At 40.7% G+C, this 17423-nt stretch overlaps 1 protein-coding gene across 6 annotated transcripts in view; it reads left to right on the top strand.

Moving 5' to 3' along the window:
• The window catches only part of add3a (adducin 3 (gamma) a), a 131742-nt gene that overhangs the window by 92292 nt on the left and 22027 nt on the right, over positions 1 to 17423 (top strand). For all 6 annotated transcript variants that reach the window (XM_050043509.1, XM_050043507.1, XM_050043506.1 and 3 more), the window contains 3 exons: positions 9367 to 9505; positions 10118 to 10269; positions 11717 to 11797. In XM_050043509.1, coding sequence (XP_049899466.1) covers positions 9367 to 9505; positions 10118 to 10269; positions 11717 to 11797 — 372 coding nt within the window. The remainder of the gene's footprint in view (positions 1 to 9366; positions 9506 to 10117; positions 10270 to 11716; positions 11798 to 17423) is intronic.

Below are 17423 nucleotides of genomic sequence, written 5' to 3' on the forward strand. Positions count from 1 at the left end.
TTCCAGTGTTATGGGACTAGCGGCGGCTCCAGATTACATGTTTCTAGCGCTCAGATGGCAGGTTGTAGTTAAAATCGGACCAATATAGCCCAGGCGGGACTGAATCAACTCAGCTGACTTCATGCACCCGCCTCATTCATGCGGCAGTGTTTACCTTTGGAAGTCAGACACTGCAGATGAACCTTGAACCCTTTTCAGTCCTTTTGTGTCCCACCAGGCTTTGTGGACACTTAACATTGCATGTACACAACGATAATATGCACTGAGGCACAGTAAGACAACAGGTGGAAGGATGAAAGGGAGGATAATGCATGCATAATTACCTGAAAGAATTGTTATGTTTTTGTTACCTTAGAAAGAGCCATTTTTATATTTTTACGTAGGGAGCAGGTCCTCGTCCACAGAGTTCACCATGTTTTATCGTCATGTTTTCACAGTAGCCCAGAATGTACAAACTAAACATTGGCTCTAGACAGAGCCATTTGCATTTTCATATCTGCCACCGTAGTTAGAACCCCTCTCTGCAACAAGAGCATGCGAAAAACCCAGATTTTTCTAATGTGAAACTGCTCATTTAGTGTTTTTTTTCCAGTTTTAATCTCCAGGTTTGTTTGTTTTGGAGAGGAAGAGACCTCTATGGATAATTCAGCTCCTGGTAAAAACCTCCTGGACGTCTAGTTCTTAAGTTATTAGTGAAAAAAGCTGAGCACACATTAGTAGGAGCTGGGCTAACATGCCAAACAGCATAGGAAAAACACTGATTTGTAACTTGAAACTGCTTTATTCAGTGTTTTTACTGGCTTTAATCACCTGGTGCGTTTGTTTTGGAGAGGAAGAGACCTTCGTGGGTAATTCGGCTCCCAGTGAAAGCCTCCTGAACTATGACTTCTGAAGGAGTTCTAACTGGGTGAAGTTTCAGCTGGTTACAATCTGCAATCCTTACCGAGAGATGCCACTAAATCCCCCTAAATCTTACACATTGTTCCACTAATATATAAATTCCAGAATAATATTTATTTTTCCCGCACTGAAAGTCTAGTTAATGTGTGTAAATAAGTTTTAGTGTTAATATTACTCGATTTATTTGGTTGCTTAAACTCAATATGAGGAAGGAAGAGAGAAGAGGAAGCGAAAGGATGTTTCAGAAGGCTTTCGTTGGTAATGGTGGTTAACATAAAGAGTGTTTCATATGACATGCAAGGATTGAAATGTGCCTTGAGGTGGTTTGTGAGGCACACTGAGGTGGTTTGCTGTCGCATTTCATACGCAAGAAGGAGCTTGGATCCAGATTTTGGCTGCAAATCCAAGTCTCATGATGTCATGGTTGTAAAATCATGATATTAATTTGTGTTAAATTCTGCGGTCGAGCCTCACTCTGTGTTGGGAACTAGGTTGCCGTGACTCTATTCACGACCCAGAAAGTCAAAAGGTCAGGAGCCCTCAGAGGCTTGAAATTAAATCAGATGAAATTGAATTTGAGTTGTACTTCCACATGTTGCTTCTATTTTCTGCATCTCCGCTCATCTTGCTTTTTCCCCTGCTATTAGGTTTTCCTCTCCTCTCCACGTCTTGTGGCACAGTTTGTTCATCATCCATAGAAGTGACTTACTGATGCCAAGTGGTGAATTTACTCAGCCTCATTTGCACCGGTCCCATGGTTTTCAGAGGAAGTGCACAGTTTGTTCATCATCCATAGAAGTGACTTACTGATGCCAAGTGGTGAATTTACTCAGCCTCATTTGCACCGGTCCCATGGTTTTCAGAGGAAGTGCACATTCCCCGCCCCCCCCCCCCACCCCCCCCCCCCCCCACTTGCCAGAAAACACAAGTGGATAATTTATGGTGCTTTGGCGGGTTCTGCCGAGAACCCCTCGTGTGAGGCGAATGTCACGGCTGCGCTCTATTATGTTTTTCCTTTTTCTTTTTCGAGTCCTGAAGGTCTCATTTGATAGAACATTAGTGGTTGAACTCTCTCCAGAGACTCTTTTAAACCACCGCCTCTCCCCTCAGAGCCATGTCTCGGCGGCTGTGTTTCAGTTTTGGCATTTCACGACATCTCTTGGGTGCTGAACTTAGCAGTGCCCTCAGGATTAGAGGGTAACATACTAAAATGTTACTAAGTCCACTTTAGCTCATGTGCAACCTCAAAAGAATCGACCACAAGTCAAAAGAATCTCTGGGGTGCTTAGTGTGTAAGCGTCATCAGTTTCCCCGTCTGGGAACTAAAATAAACATTTTTCATTCCAAATCAGGGGCAGAAATGTTTTAGTCATAAAGCAAAATAAATGTAAAGATTTTTCTTGCTGAAATGGGTGCATGAACCCATCTGCAACTATGCAGTGATCCAGTATGCCGGTTTAGTAGCAGTGCAGATACTGACCTGATTAGGTGGATTGGGTATTGGCCATGGCATGACCAACCTACTATATTTAATGCACAGTTTCCTTGCTTCCGATGTCGGTGACATTGATACAATCCGGACTAGCCTGCAACTAACAATTATTGTTATTGTTCACTAATTTGTCAACCATTTTCTCGATTAATCAGTTGGTTGTTTGGTTTATAAAGTGTCATTAAATGGTTAAAAATGTAGACCACTGTTTCCCATATCCCAAAATAGTGTCCAAAAATATCTTATTTTGTCCTTATCCCAAAAGTATTCAGTTGACTTTCATAGAGGAGGAAAGAAACCAGAAAATATTCACATTTAAGAAGCTGGAATCAGAAAGGTTTGACTTCTTTTTCTTAAAAAATACTCAAACTTATTGATCTATTATCAAATTAGTTTGCAACTAATTTAATTGAGCAATATCACACTTGAGGTCATGCTGTTGAACTGACTATCAGCACAGATTCAGTCGTACAACCTGATATTCAGTACAACAGCACGGCCTGAGCTGTGATATTGTTTTTATACAACAGTTCTATAAGAGCCATCTATTAGTTAACAGTGATAAGCGACCATAGATTATGATTTGTTTGTTTATTTAATCATTTATTTGGCACTGCCAACACAAGTAGTTCTGCAACTGGAGTGGGACTGGACTGTTGCCAAGCAACACATAAACATTCCTGCACCTACGTGTTACAGCAGGCCAGCTACTGTATCATGTAGCATCAGTACATTTATGTTTGTTTCCATTTGTTGTGCAACCAGTGAAATAAGAGTCTGTTGATAGATGGTTTGGTGGCATGTGTGATTTACATGAGTTAACAGTACATTGCGCCATAGGCTAATGTCACACGAGCACACCTGGAGGTTTGCAGTGACTCTGATTGACAGTGACTCAGGCTTCTTTCCTTCCCTCCGTCCTCTTCTGACAACCATTTATAATACAATGCAGGATCTTCCTAAAACAAAGTATATAGACTATATGCTTTTATTTTTGTTGGTGATGCTGTATACAAACAGGAGCAGGTAATTCCTGTCGGTGTAAATGCTCCCAGTTGCTCAGATTTTCCTGTACTTTCTGTCAGGGTGAACGAGTTCATCTCTGAAGAAAAAGGGCAGGGAGTTTATGCAGAGTAGGGAGCTGTTGCAGCTGGAGTTGGGGACCAATTTCACTGACGCACCCTCTGAGGTTGGATGGGGGAAATCAATAGCATTGGCCAGCTTGCAGGCAGACACTCTCTTACTTTGTAACACTGTCACGTTGGCGACTTGAAAGAGCAGCATTGTGCTGACATAACTGAGGAGGTTGTGGCTGAAATTACAGGCCTCACCTGGTGTGTGTCTACAAGCTTTGAAGATAATGTGTGTGTGTGTTTGCCTTTTACTTATCTCTGCACATTTGTTTGTGTACGTAAGAGTCTTTTCACGGCAAGTATGTCTGAGGAGTTTGATTTTGAAAGTTCCTTTACTGGTTTATTTGCCCAGTTGATGGTAATGCAATCTGAGCTTGGATACCTTCATTGAGAGACCTGTAAAAAGGTCACTGTGTTCTTCCAGGTGAGCTGTGATGCAGTTTTGTAGGAGTGAGAAGGTAATCCTAACCTGCTACAGGAAATGATCCCAAAAAACAGCATTCACAGGTATAAGAAAACAGAAGAAGACATTTGATATTCAGCTGATAAAGCCTAGTTGAGTCCCCGTCCAATACAGGCTACTTGTGACGGTTGTTTTCAAGCCTTGGTTTTCTGTGCGAACCTTAACAACAACCAGATTTGTTTAAATGCACTGATTCAGATCAGCATGTGAGGTAATACTGCAACCGTCACTTCTTTGATCAGCGCACAAGCACAGACGTGCAGAAGCAGCCTCGCTCCAACAAAGTCATAAAAACTTCTGTCTTCCTTTCCCACAGAATGACATACAGCAGTTTAAGTGTCACCTGTATCTGCAACAATAACTAAACCAGACAAAAGGAAACTCCCATGTAGGTCATATGACTCAAGCTCTTGGAAGACTAGAAACTTCCTGTTATAGTAAGAGTTTGAAGAAAGGATTCTGTTGACCTCTGGAGAATGTGACTCCGATGATCCAAAATATGCATGTGAAAATGTCTGTTTTTGTTCACCAGACAGCGTAGTAAAGTCTAAAAGTGCTCTTTCCAGGAAGCATCTGCCCTGATGTAATGTCCTTCAGCAGACTGTGAATCCTGACAGCTCATCCAATAAATCCTCACCTTTACAACAGAGGTTGTCTGAAACATTTCCATGTCAGACAAACCAGCTTTTTGTTACGTTACAGGAGTGAACATGTTTTACTTTTTTCTCTACTCTTAGATTTCGACTTGTCCACCCAAAGTGCTGGCCGAGCTCTAGTCTGCATGTTGATTTAATTCTCTCAAGACCGCTGTAGTTCCATTTTGAAAGATTAGCTTTTGTCATTTTGAAGCAGTCACCGAAACCTTTTCTCTGATTGGATCACATTTTATTCCTCCAGTAAGTGGAGAGAGCTGCTTCGTCTTGTCAGTGATTTTAATCAGGCGAGGTAGATGATGGATATTTGTTATTTTTCACTACAAAGGCAAATGTGCTGTAACTGCAGTGATGTAGAGCATTTTGAAGGTTCGAAGGTGTTATCAGAGTCGAGCAGTCACGCCACAGCAGCTAAAAAACACACTTGACGTGTGATGTTATTTTCATTGGTGCAGATGTGGGGGTTTTGCCAAAATATTAATGATACGATCCACTTTAGACCTCAGGATTAATCTGTTTAGACGATGGGAATCAAATCCCTGCTGTCATAATCTGCTTGAGAACACACACACACAAATTGTAGAGCAGATGCCTGCTAGTGTTTGTGTGTGCGTGTGCGTGTTTCTGGATGTGTTTGTTGTTATGCTCATGTGCTTTTTAATAAGGTTTCATTCCAAAACACTACGGGTCTGTTGTGTTGTAAGTTTGTCTGAAATTGATTGGACAGTATTTCAAAAGTGATTCTGAATAGTTTTTTTTTAGCATCTTTAAGCTACTTTGTTTTTACGGCCTGCAACTATATTGTTTTGCCTCAGTTTAAGCTCTCAATAGCATCATTTTCAGCCATCAAAAAAAGCTGTAGAAGTCCACTGTAGCCTACACTGCCTGCTCAGAAGCAGACAGATAAAATGAATGAAGAGTAGGTAAACATAGTGGAGCATTTCGCAGCTGGAGCCAAATATTTCCCTTAGGAGTCGGTGGAGACCAAAACAGAGCTAAAAGGAGACAAAATGTTAGATTTAAATTTATCAGATTGCCAGAAACATGACTCCAATGAATTCAAATATTGTTTCGCATCTGCTGGATGTGTAAATAAGCAGATGTCAGCTTTAAAGACAATAATATGTCAGTGTTAATGTTTACACCTCGTAGCGCTAGGGTTGGGTATCATTTAGAACATTAGGATACCAGTACCCTAAAAGTGATACAGATACCAAAAGAGAACTTTATTTGATCCTTTTTTTTCTACTTTATTCGATACCCATCATGTGAATGGAGGCTTTCACTTGCTTAGAATGCCACAGGATGCCACAAGCGTGTAGTATAGCCATACTTAATAATGTTTTGGTGGCTTCCCTGCACTCTTAACTGTCAACTCTGTCAAATACACTGAGCTCGACTTCACCACACCACAGACTGTATGGGTCATAGTTGCTGTGGCAGTGGGCCAACCACAGGTCGCATTAACTTGAGGAGCACTTGCGATGATTGGTCGTGAACAAAACCATATAAATGGGCATTATTTCTAGATCAGAGTACAAAAAGGTCCAAATGCATGTATCATTTGACTGGTGAAGTTTCAATAGTGCTTGTTGCTGGGTTGTTTCGATACCTGGTCCTGTATGTACCTCTGACCTCAAGTGGTCAATAAGTCTGTTAATGCAGGTTTAATAGTAACAATGGTACTGTACCAACTGTTGAAGTTTTTGTTCATGTTAGACGTTTTGTAAAAGCAGCGTCAAAGCAGAAATAATCTTCCAGCACAGACTCAAAACAAAAACCTTTAGAGTCGAGTCAGGAGCACAGAATCTGCCTGAGGGTCAAGTGACTCTGCTCTGGCTCCAGTAAACTGTGTCTTTAGCACTGCGGCTCCAGTGTCAATGTGATGGCACAACAGTCTTTCAAACAGAAATGCCCAGAACGACAACAACAACAACTGAAAACAAAAAACCCCGACCCACCACTGTCAGACATCCGTAACAGGCCAGTTGCCACAGCAACCTTGCCACCAGGGACTGAGGAATGTCTGGCTTGGGTTAAGAATCAGCGGTGCTCCGGGACTGTGTGCGTCCTGACACAGGGGGGGTTGCTCCACTTCTAACAAAAATCACCCCCACATGGGCATAAAACCAACGGCCCCAACTCCATTGGCATAACACTAATGGACTGTCCCACAGGGTGAGCTGAGGGGATGCGGGGGGCAGAGACAAGGGGAAGTTAAGTGTCGGAGATGTTTTTGTGCACAGATGCAGCTCCTTTGGGAATGTGTTGGCTGTTGCATAAGCACTGAGATGAAATAAAATCCTAAATATTGGATGTTTCCCTGCAATAGGAGTCATCGCATGGAAATAGTGTCATGGCCTATTTTCACTCTCAGGCTGTGCTGATTTTGCCACAGATTCCAATCACTGGTGTAAAATTTCCACCAGGAAGTTAATGTGGGCTCGGAGCCTGTGAGAGATTGTCAGCATACTTCACATGAGGTGAAGTCGATTTTAGATCAGATCAGTGGGTAAGGCCAAAACAGGCGGTAGTATACACGTCTTTTTCTCTTCTCAAATAATTAATATAACTCTTAAAGGGACAGTTCACCCCAAAATCAAAACCACATATTTTTCCTTCATAGATCATGTTGTGAGCAGTGAGCATCTAACCTGCATGTCTTTGGACTGACATGGGGAACATGTAAACTCCACACAGAAGGGCCCCAGCCAGCTGGTTGGTTTGAACCTGGAATCCTTTTGCTATAAGGCGACGGTGCTAACCTATGCACCACTGTGCAGCCCATGAGGAAAAAGATGTATATTTTATTTTTGGGGTGAGCACTCCCTTTAAGGCATGTCAGACATGAACTGTATGTACCTGCAGGAGATCCACACAAGGATTTTGACAAATCAGTTCACAGAGATTTGAGGACTGTTAATTCAAATGATATAATAAAATGAATAAATATAATTTCAGAAGATCTTGAAAGAAATGCAGGATAGAAGATAGGGTGATGGAACAGATGGAGAAAACAAAATGTTCGGGGATTCATTCATTCATTCATTTTTGGTAAAGGCTTTTCCTGTCAGGGGTCGCAGAGGACTGGAGCCTATCTCTGTTACGTATTTATCAGGAAATTGTTCTGACTAAAACGTTCAGCTGGATTTGAGTTCAGGAAATCATTTATATCATCTCGTACAGAGATGGTTCAGGGGATAAGATAAGCCAGGAAGTGTTTTAGTTTTCATTTACATTATATTGAATTTATTGTAATAGCAGCGAGACAAATACTTATTTCTGACTGTTTGGAGTCGATTTAATAAATAATTTTAACCAGTGCACAAAGTACAGAACACTGAAGTTAAACACTGCTTCGTTGCTCATCAACTCTCTTATTCAGTGAAATGACGATGGGCTAAACTGACTGAAGACAAACTTTAAAACTAATGGATGACCATGTGATACAAATGTGATGTCCTGATATGGAAAATAACAGACGTTGTTCATTATTTCTCCATATCTAAACACTTTATCATGTCTTCCTTTGTATTACCTCTGTACTGGTCACAGCTTTAATGACATTAGCCAGTATGGACAGCTGAATGTGCGCCCTGAGAGGGTAACAACCTTATTAAGATTATGAGCAGCTACACATACAGTATTATCTTGTCTGCTGTCACAGTCTGCAGTCAGTGTACAGTGAGAAGTCTTGTGATTTGCTTTGAAGGAAAGTGAAAGCATAAAATCATACAGTGCTTCATGTGATGTATCACAGCCGGCTGTGAGTGTATCTGGTCTTGCATAAGAGCTTGTTGGCATCTATTTTATTGTGTCAGAATCAGAGCGTGGTCTAATGCCAAGTAGGTTTCCACATACTAGGAATTTGCATTTGTGTAGTAAGTGAAAATAAAAATAAAATCAAGTACTGCAAAAGTCAAGAAACATAAATATAGAATAGAAAAAATACAATGAAAACATGAATAAACTATAATAAATATGAACATTATATCTGTTTTTAAATGAAGGAGCTGAAGCTGAATCTGTTGATTCAACAGATGACTGTAGTCTGGACATGGAGGATTAGCCACACACACTCTCTTTCCCACTCTTGCAGCCAATCGTAGCACAGGCTGCGAGCTACCCGGACAGCCAATCCTGACTCAGCTTGTTGGGAAGCCAGCCTATCCTGATCCGGCTTCATAGAGCGCTTTGACGACTATTCAGATTGACACTGGAGGAGCATGTCTAATCTGTGATTAACACGTCTCCCTGTTTATTCCCTCTCTTCCTGTCTCTCTTAATGTTCCCACATCTTTTACTCTTTCATCCCTCTGTCACCATTAATCCCCTGCCCTCCCTTCAACTCTAATCACTCTCACCATCAACTCTTGCTGTCTTTTCACTCTTTATATATGTCAGTACAGTTGAAGAAAGTTGAAGTCCCATCTTCAAAATGACAGGTTTGATTTTTGTGTGTGGTGTATAAATATTGGAAATTGTTTCTTTTCAGTTGTGATACATTGAAAATTCTAAATTGAATATACAGAACTCTCCTGCTGGTGCTCTGTACAGGTGGATCTTATCTTTTCAATCCAAAAAGCCCTTTATGATGTTATAAAAATCGCTTTCCCATCCGCATTTAGGGGAATCTGAGGGTTCCGTTTCTAGTTATCAACGTTGTGTCATCTCATTGTCACATTATTTAGTTCTCAACTCTTCCTCTCTCCTCTTCTCTTCCAGGCCTTCAAAGAGGAGCTGGAGAGCCTCATCCAGGAGCAGCAGAGGAAGGGCAACAACCCCACCGGCCTGCTGGCCCTCAGACAGATCGCTGACTTCTTCATGGCCAGCTCCGTGGCCGGCTTCAACACCTCCCCCCTCAGTAAGTGCTCACAGTGCTGTGGGCCATCACCCTGGGCAACCAGACTAACATTTAGCAGACCGTGCCACCCTTGCTCAGGGTGCAGCCACTTTACGCTGAAAAAAGAAACGGAGCATCAGTATTTGCAGAGAGGACATCCAGATCCAAACATGAGCTTTGTGTGCTGAAGGGCATAAATACCCAAAGACAGCCCGACCCCAGACTCCGGAAGAGCTGTGCATACTTCTCTGCATTTTGATCTTTGAGTTGTGTCCAGGAGTCCGTATGTGAAGTCTGCTTTCAATCAGTGCACTGGAATGCACGACTAATGCAGAATTACATACCAAAGGCAATGTAGTAGTTCAGTTGAGCTCTGCCTTAAGATATACCCGTAATGAGTGAATCTAAGAGGCGTTGGCAGTAAACAAAGTATAAAGCTTAAGTGCTGTTTACATCACCTCAGTGTGTTTCATGTCGAGCCAGATGTGTTGGGTACATCATTAGATAACAAGACAGTGGTCCTGCGTGGCTGTCGTCACCGTCGTTAGAAAGAGACGATAAGTGTTTGTGCGTGTCATTTTAATGCAACTGGATCATTTTCTTTCCTTTAACCTTGATCGTGCCATCGTTCAGGTCTGGGGATGGTCACACCCATCAACGATATGTATGGAGTGGAATCCACCACGATGGTGAAAGGCGAGAAGCTGACACGCTGTAAAGTGGCCAGCCTCTACAGACTGGTGGACCTGTTCAGCTGGGCACACTTCGCCAACTCCTTCATCACAGTAAGGCACTGCATCATGAGCACGACTGAGTTTCAAACTCTGTCCTTTAGAAGTGTTGACAGTCATGAGCTGTGTCTGAAATCAGTCCCTGTTTACTATATAGTGCAGTGTTTACTGTCCGCCTTTTTATTTCAGTGTCCTCATTTTAAGTCTGAAATTTATGCACTATATATACTGCCTTCAAAAATGGATAAAAAACAAAGTGTCTGTGGCATGTATGCTTCTTTCTTCCCACATTCCCATAATGCAGTGTGTTGGATTTTATAGTAAAAATGACAGGTGGCAGGTGTGACACTGCACTTGATGATTTAGTAGTGAATGAATTTACAAGGAAATGACTTCAGACACAGCAATGGTTTCTAAAGGCAATAAGAGTAGATACACCAGATGTTGATTGTTCTGTTGAGATTTATTGACTGAATTGTCTTGACTCACATGTTACTTTCACTCATAGAAGCATGCTAAAAGAATAATTTTGACATGTTGCTTTACTTTACTTTTGACCAGTATGGTTTCACTGCTCAATATTATATACAGTAATAAGAGGTGTTCTTTACAACTAATTTTACTGATGTTAAAATGGAAATTTAAACTTTAATTATTCGGCAAGTCTAAAAAAGTCTCAAAACATTCAGAAAAACATTCAAAATTGAGCACAACTTATTCTTTATGGTTAAACATTGTCTAAAAAATATTGCACACATTATAAGAGCCATTTGAAATCATTAACCACATTTTTCAATAACTAAATCATATTTTAAATGCATTAAAATGTGGGGAACCTTGCACCACGCATTACGAACATTGCACATTATCATACAAAAAATGGCAACAACTCACTTCATAAAACTAACTAATAACATTTATTTAAAACAATATTCTTTAGGAAAATAAATCTTTAATAAATGTGATTTTGTTGGTGAACACAATTGTATATAATAATAAGTTTATAAATAATGTAACCATAATTACTGCACACATTATGTTTTTCAGTTATTTTTATTTCTTAAGTTACTGTGGTATTTATTAATGGGTACATTAATTATATTTAAGTAGCAATAGATTCAGCATTATTGAGTTACTGGTAAATTATTATTTCATTGTCATTTATTGTACTTTGTGTATTGTTTCATTTGTATTCTCATGTGCAGTGTTAAAGTGGAGTCATTATGTTCCCTTGGTTATGAGCCAGTTGGTTCCTACCTGACCCTGTTTTGTGGGGACAGATATGAGTGATACACAAGAGAGAGTGAGTGCCTCTAACTTAACAGTGAAGAGAAGTTGCTGTACAGAAGTTGACTAATCACTCACATCCCTCATTCGGAGTATGAAGATGAAGAATAGTTTATCCTTACCTTACTAAGGTTTTTTTTAAGTTAGTTGCTGTCAGACTTCAGTCAACTTGATCCTTCAACAAAAAAAGTAATTCTACTTTTCCCTGTCTTAGGGTCGAGTCAGCAAAGAGCAAGACCACATCCTCATCATCCCCAGAGGACTGTCCTTCGCTGAGGCGTCTGCATCAAACCTGGTAAGAAACTTAAGAAGCCACAGACCCTTCCTTACATCCATACAGCCATGAAGTTATATTCTCAGCCTTAAAGAATGTAATTACATTTTTAGCAGTAAAGCGAAAAAGAAAAAAAAGTTACATAATTGGATTAAGATATAATCCAATTATCTAATTTTAACAACAAGCGCAAGATTCTGAGTTGAGATGTTTTCAAGACATTTATGTTTTCTTTAAGTGTTTGTGTAACTTCATAACCAAAGTTACCTTTGATTTTAGCGGGCCCTTGGTTAGCGTGAAACAAACAAATAGGTAGTAAATGTGTGTCAGTGTCCTTGTGTTTGTGTGTTTGCCAGCAGTAATAAGGTTTGCTCTGAGTATTAATGTTGTGGCCTTCACTGGACAAGGCTAATGCTTTTCCACTTAGCTTAATCAGACATTTACTTCCTTCAATGTACTTCCTTGAATTGTATGAAAAATTGTAGATGAGCCTCTTTTCAGTGTTTTGGTCTTTGCAAGGACAACGTGCCTCCCTCTCAGCCACTCTCTCTCAAGTGTTTGTCTTGTGTCTGTCCCTTTTTGTCTGCTGCTTCTCGATAAAAAGTCAGCAAATATTGTTGTTCGGGTTATTTGTCAGGTTTCGGTTCAGTGAGTGCACACGCTGTCACAGTGGCAAGCATGCGATGTCAATAATCTGTTTGCAACCTCCTGTTCCTCCTGCCTTACACTTAAACTCCCTCTAATTCTGTTTCTATTTTCATCTTTTTGTCTGTCTGTTCTCCTCGTGCTCTATTTTCTCCCTCTGGTCTCCATCCAAGAGTTTATTTCTGCTCACATGTATCTGACAAAAATTAATTAGGCTTTCTCGGTGTTTTAAAACAAGATGAAACACCCTGACTTGTGGCATTAATGAAGTAATGTATGCTATGAATAGTTTTATAGACATACCGAACAGCCTGAATAAAAAAAATGACTCATACTTGGCATTAGCAGCCAGAAGATGGTTCATGTTTGTTGCACAAAAAGCACTTTAGCATTAATGTTTCCCTGAAAATTCTGTCAGCCACAACTTCTGAGATTAATTAAACTTTCAGTCATTTGCATGGGGCCATTTGTGCTCTAGGGCAAATATTTTTGTCTTGTGGTTTAATCCATAAAATATGAAAAAATATGAACTGACAAAACAACAATATCAACTTGCCCAGTAGTGATAAATTCTTGGAATGTTTGTCATGTTTTTGGTGGCTGCGGTTTGTTTGACATTCAGGAGGAATATCTTTCAGCGTCTACCCAACAAAGCCACATAACTCCCCCACAGTCTGTTTTTTCTATTATGTAACATTATCAAAGTTTGCATAAAAGTTTCCTGACACTTAAATAGTTTTCTTTATCTCCTCTCTTCTTGGTCTCTTTGCTTTGTTGTACTTCTTTCCTACTTTATCTTCAGCACCTGTGCAAACATACACACACACACCTGTGTAATGTGGCTGCAGGTGTGGGTCGACAGCTGGATGTAGTAGCCACACTGCTGACAGGCAGATTTCACTGTTTGACCCGCGGGTGCGTTTGGCAGGCGGAGATGTGCAATGAAACTCAGCTGAAGTTCAGTTCCTGCTGGTGCCTGATAGCAACGAGAGTGAAGAGTAAATTTACAAGCATTTTTAAGGTCATTGAGACGGATTAGTTTTATTCTTTGTTCCTCTCTAAGTCTGGCTTTAATTTGAACATTTTTATTGCTAAACCTTCTTGGCAGTCCTGATTGGTTCAGTTTCTGTCGAGCACAAAACACAGTCAGATTTTACAGTGAGATATTTCTGGAGCTATTCTCAAAGGAAATACAGCTTTGTGTTCGTTATAGGGAATACAATGCAGAAGTTCAACTGGTGGAAAAACTTTGTTAGATGCAGAATAAAGCTCAGAAAATGTATCTGTCAAACAGAAGCTGTAGCCCCAAATGAACATAAAGTTTACTTCAGTTTATATGTGTGTTTATCGCTTAAATCCAAATCTGATTTAAGTTATTCAAGGAATAAAGACAATGGTCACGCTATTAAATAAATAGATAAATTAGAAATTGTCTGTGTAACATCTGGATCAACTTTACAACCCCCCAAAGATGTGGTGGTATCAGTTAGCTACCTCGTAATAACAAATAAGTCCAGATGCTGTGCAGTCAATGCTGAGCTCTGTGTGAAGTGAAGCATGATACTGATCTGATAACCTTTTATTCACCAAAGATATTTTAAGTAAGAATGAATGTGCTAGTTTAAAGAAATACTTCACTCCCAAATGATCGTTTGTGTATCGATAATTCACCCCTTGTTAAACTACATTTTTTTGAAAATATTGCTTTTCTCACATGTTCACGATGAACAAAGAATCCAAAAAACTGAAAATATCTTGAGGAATTGAAGTCTTAGTGGGTTAGATTCACCAAAGTCACACAATAATACCAACTAAGTAACTGATGGAGGCAGTGGTAGACCAGCAGCTCCCGTGATCAGCGAGGTCAAATTACTGTTTTTGTGAATGGAGTCTGGCTTTGAAGAGAGCACAGATTAAGTTCCATTTTCTGTTCATTTCCCCGTCAGAAAGGGCCGTCTATTTGAGAAGCACCGAGCATAAGACTGGATAAATGAGACTCGGATTATACTGCACGAGTTGTGTGAAAGTTTGCAAACAGATGTTTTGATATAGCTTTGCTGTTGTTTAACACAAACCCCTTTTACTTCAATTCATAAAGAATTTTCTCTGTTTTTGGATTTGTCGTTCGAGACTGGGATGCGAGAAAAAGAAAGTTTTCTTCACAAATTCAACAACACAGGGTAAATAATTTATATAAAATAATCATTTGGGGAGTGAGGTATTCCCTCAATGCCAAACGCAGGTAGGTCAGAGGTCTTTAGCTGACTAAAACTAAATAAAACATCTTTAATATTCCACCACTGTATCTCACAAAGGCTCTCTAGCTTACTTTAGTTCTAACAAAAACACTCTCACACCAAATAGTAAATAGGAAAAGTTGCCGTGTATAGTGTATTCACAATTTCGATGTCCAGAAGTGAGAACACTATTTTCTTTAGGGAGTTAAAATACTGCTTTAAAGTCTGACATTTCATTAACTCAAACTATCCCCATTTCCCTAATCACCCTCCTGGGCCCCTGATGGATTCTCCTCCGGCTTTGGATCCCATCCAGAAACACTCCATCTCTGTAATTTACAATCCCATTGACTCCCTTAACCTGAATCTGAAAGCCCATCTGAAGCAGATTAGAGGGCAAGAAATTGGTGTGCCAATACCTGACAACAGGTGGGACCATATCGTTGATTTAGTGCGCTCTTCCTCTATTTGAGCAAGGCATGGTTTATTACAATCTGAGGTCTTCTTCGGGGTATACAAGTAATAATTTTAAAAGGTGCAAACAGTCGCCTGCTGACCATACTCACATGTTCTGGTCCTGTCCAGATTAAACTGATTTCTGGCATCAAATACTTAACACATTTGAGAAAGTTTTTAAACCCTGTGTGGTTAGGCCTTTAGAACTCTACGAGCTAGACACCTCATCTTCTTAAAGTGGACGCACACTCCTCCCATCAAAATATTTTACCAATCCAGACTTGTTTTGTTTCCCGACATGACTCATTTCAAATTAAACATAAATGAACCTGTTTACATGCAGCTTTCACTCTGAACTCTCTCAGCTGCCTCAGTGACTGAAAGAATGACTGTCCTTGTACCACTGGGAAAAGTCTAACTACTAAAAACACTGTCCCAGTTAAATAGCTCATAATGACACTTTGTGCTGACAGCTACTTACTGTATCGTACAAATCAGAGACAGCAGGGTAAAGTGTGGGCTCAGTCTTGAAGATATACGACAAAATCATTTAAAATGGAGTATATTTAGTTGAGTGTGCATCTGGACTACATCCATCTTTTCCGACCACAACATAGCAGCTTTCGGGAGACACAACAAAATTATGCTGTGGGGCACTTTTCAGATTTGCCTGTCTGTGTTTTGATGCCAGTCTGTCGCTGCTGGGTTTCTCTCTCTCTCTCTCTCTCTCGCTCTCTCTATCCTCCTCCCCTTCTTATTCTTCCTCTCTCAACCTGTTTTGATCCATCGCTCTCTGTAGTTACATGGTTGAGTTCAAGTGTTTAGAGAAGCGAAGAGATTGATTAAGAGGAAGTCATCCAGAATAAAGAGTCTTGGGGGTCGTGTTGGGGTCAGCTGGGTGGAGGCTGTAGCGTCAGAGAAAGGCTGGAGTTCACTTGGCTTTGGTCAGTTTCCATCTGCCTCTCCCTCTCGATCTTCTGTTTGAGCTTTGAGGTGAAGGCGAGGTCGTTTGAGTTCGTAGAGGGATTCACACTTTGGTCCATCTGAGTGTTTTTGGTTTGTGCATTTCATTCATCTGTTAGTTCAGTTTGATGTCAGTGCAGTGATAAATAGTTCCAGCTGCCCACACTTCTTCTTCTTCAGGCCCTTATCCTGTACTTTTCATCCAGCCGAGTCACATTTCAGATTCTTTCTGACACGTCCTTTGGCATCTTCTTATAATTAGAAGTGCTATGTTTGTCAGAGGGGCCTCTCAGCAGCAGGGTGGGTTTGACTGACAGGGTGAGGGGTGAGGGAGCTGCTTTTTGAAGGACGTGACAGGGTGAACTGACACTGTACTGGACATATGATCTAAACCAATCGATGTTCCATTGCCTGACAGCTGGCTGCAGCTGTGGGTGTGCGCAGAGAGACAAAGATGGTGGTGGTTAGTTACGCTCGGCTGGTGCTATTCACTTTCCAAAGCTGGGTGAAAGATCAATACAAGGTCATCCATCCAAACAGTCGGAGACAGAGCAGCACTCAGGACAGGTCTCAGGATTTTCAGCTTGAGTTGACCCAGAGATTAAAATCAAGCTGTGCACTTCACCCTGGTGTTTAAGTTAATCAATATTTTATATAAGTGCCAATATAACACCTCTCACCCAATATCAAATGGGATAGGCTCCCAGCTGATATTGTTTCTCCTTATTTTACCTGAGATGTCTTTTTTGGCTGTACCAGTTATTTCTTATTCAGGGCTCTGATTTTTCAATTCTAGCCAACAGCCCCTTGCTGCATGTTGTCCCGCTTTTCTCTCCCCCCTTTCCCGCTTCGACTGTCCTAATAAGAGACAAAAGCCCCAAAAAGAAAAGAGAGTTTAAAACAAGTTACTCCAGAAACACAGTCTTTCTCAAGGCAGGAGCGAAGTGTGGCAGAAGTGAAGCACATGAGTAAAAATCTGGACTGTAAATATTCAGCTGAATGGGTGTATTTCATTAGCCTCAGACTGGATGGTTGATGCCCCTGTTGTGATACACATTTGGACTTTGTAATGTGAATGCAAAATGTGAGCTTGTAGGTTCTGGTTTCTATCACAGAATATGTGGTCACGGTAACGGCAGCACAAGATCTACAGGCAGAGCTGTGTTTTCTGTTTGTCATTAGGTTTTACAGCGAGTACTGTCATCTGCAGTCAGTTGCTCTTTCTTCAGCCTCTTGGTCCAGTTATCTTTCTTCATTTACTCTGGTTAGCCAACTCTCTTCCCTCCAGGTCTCTGCCTCTTCTATCATTCCCTCCATCGCTCTTCTCTCCCATCCTTAAATCTAAT

Source organism: Epinephelus moara, chromosome 5, assembly GCF_006386435.1.
Source record: "Epinephelus moara isolate mb chromosome 5, YSFRI_EMoa_1.0, whole genome shotgun sequence".
In the NCBI taxonomy this organism is placed as follows: domain Eukaryota; kingdom Metazoa; phylum Chordata; class Actinopteri; order Perciformes; family Serranidae; genus Epinephelus; species Epinephelus moara.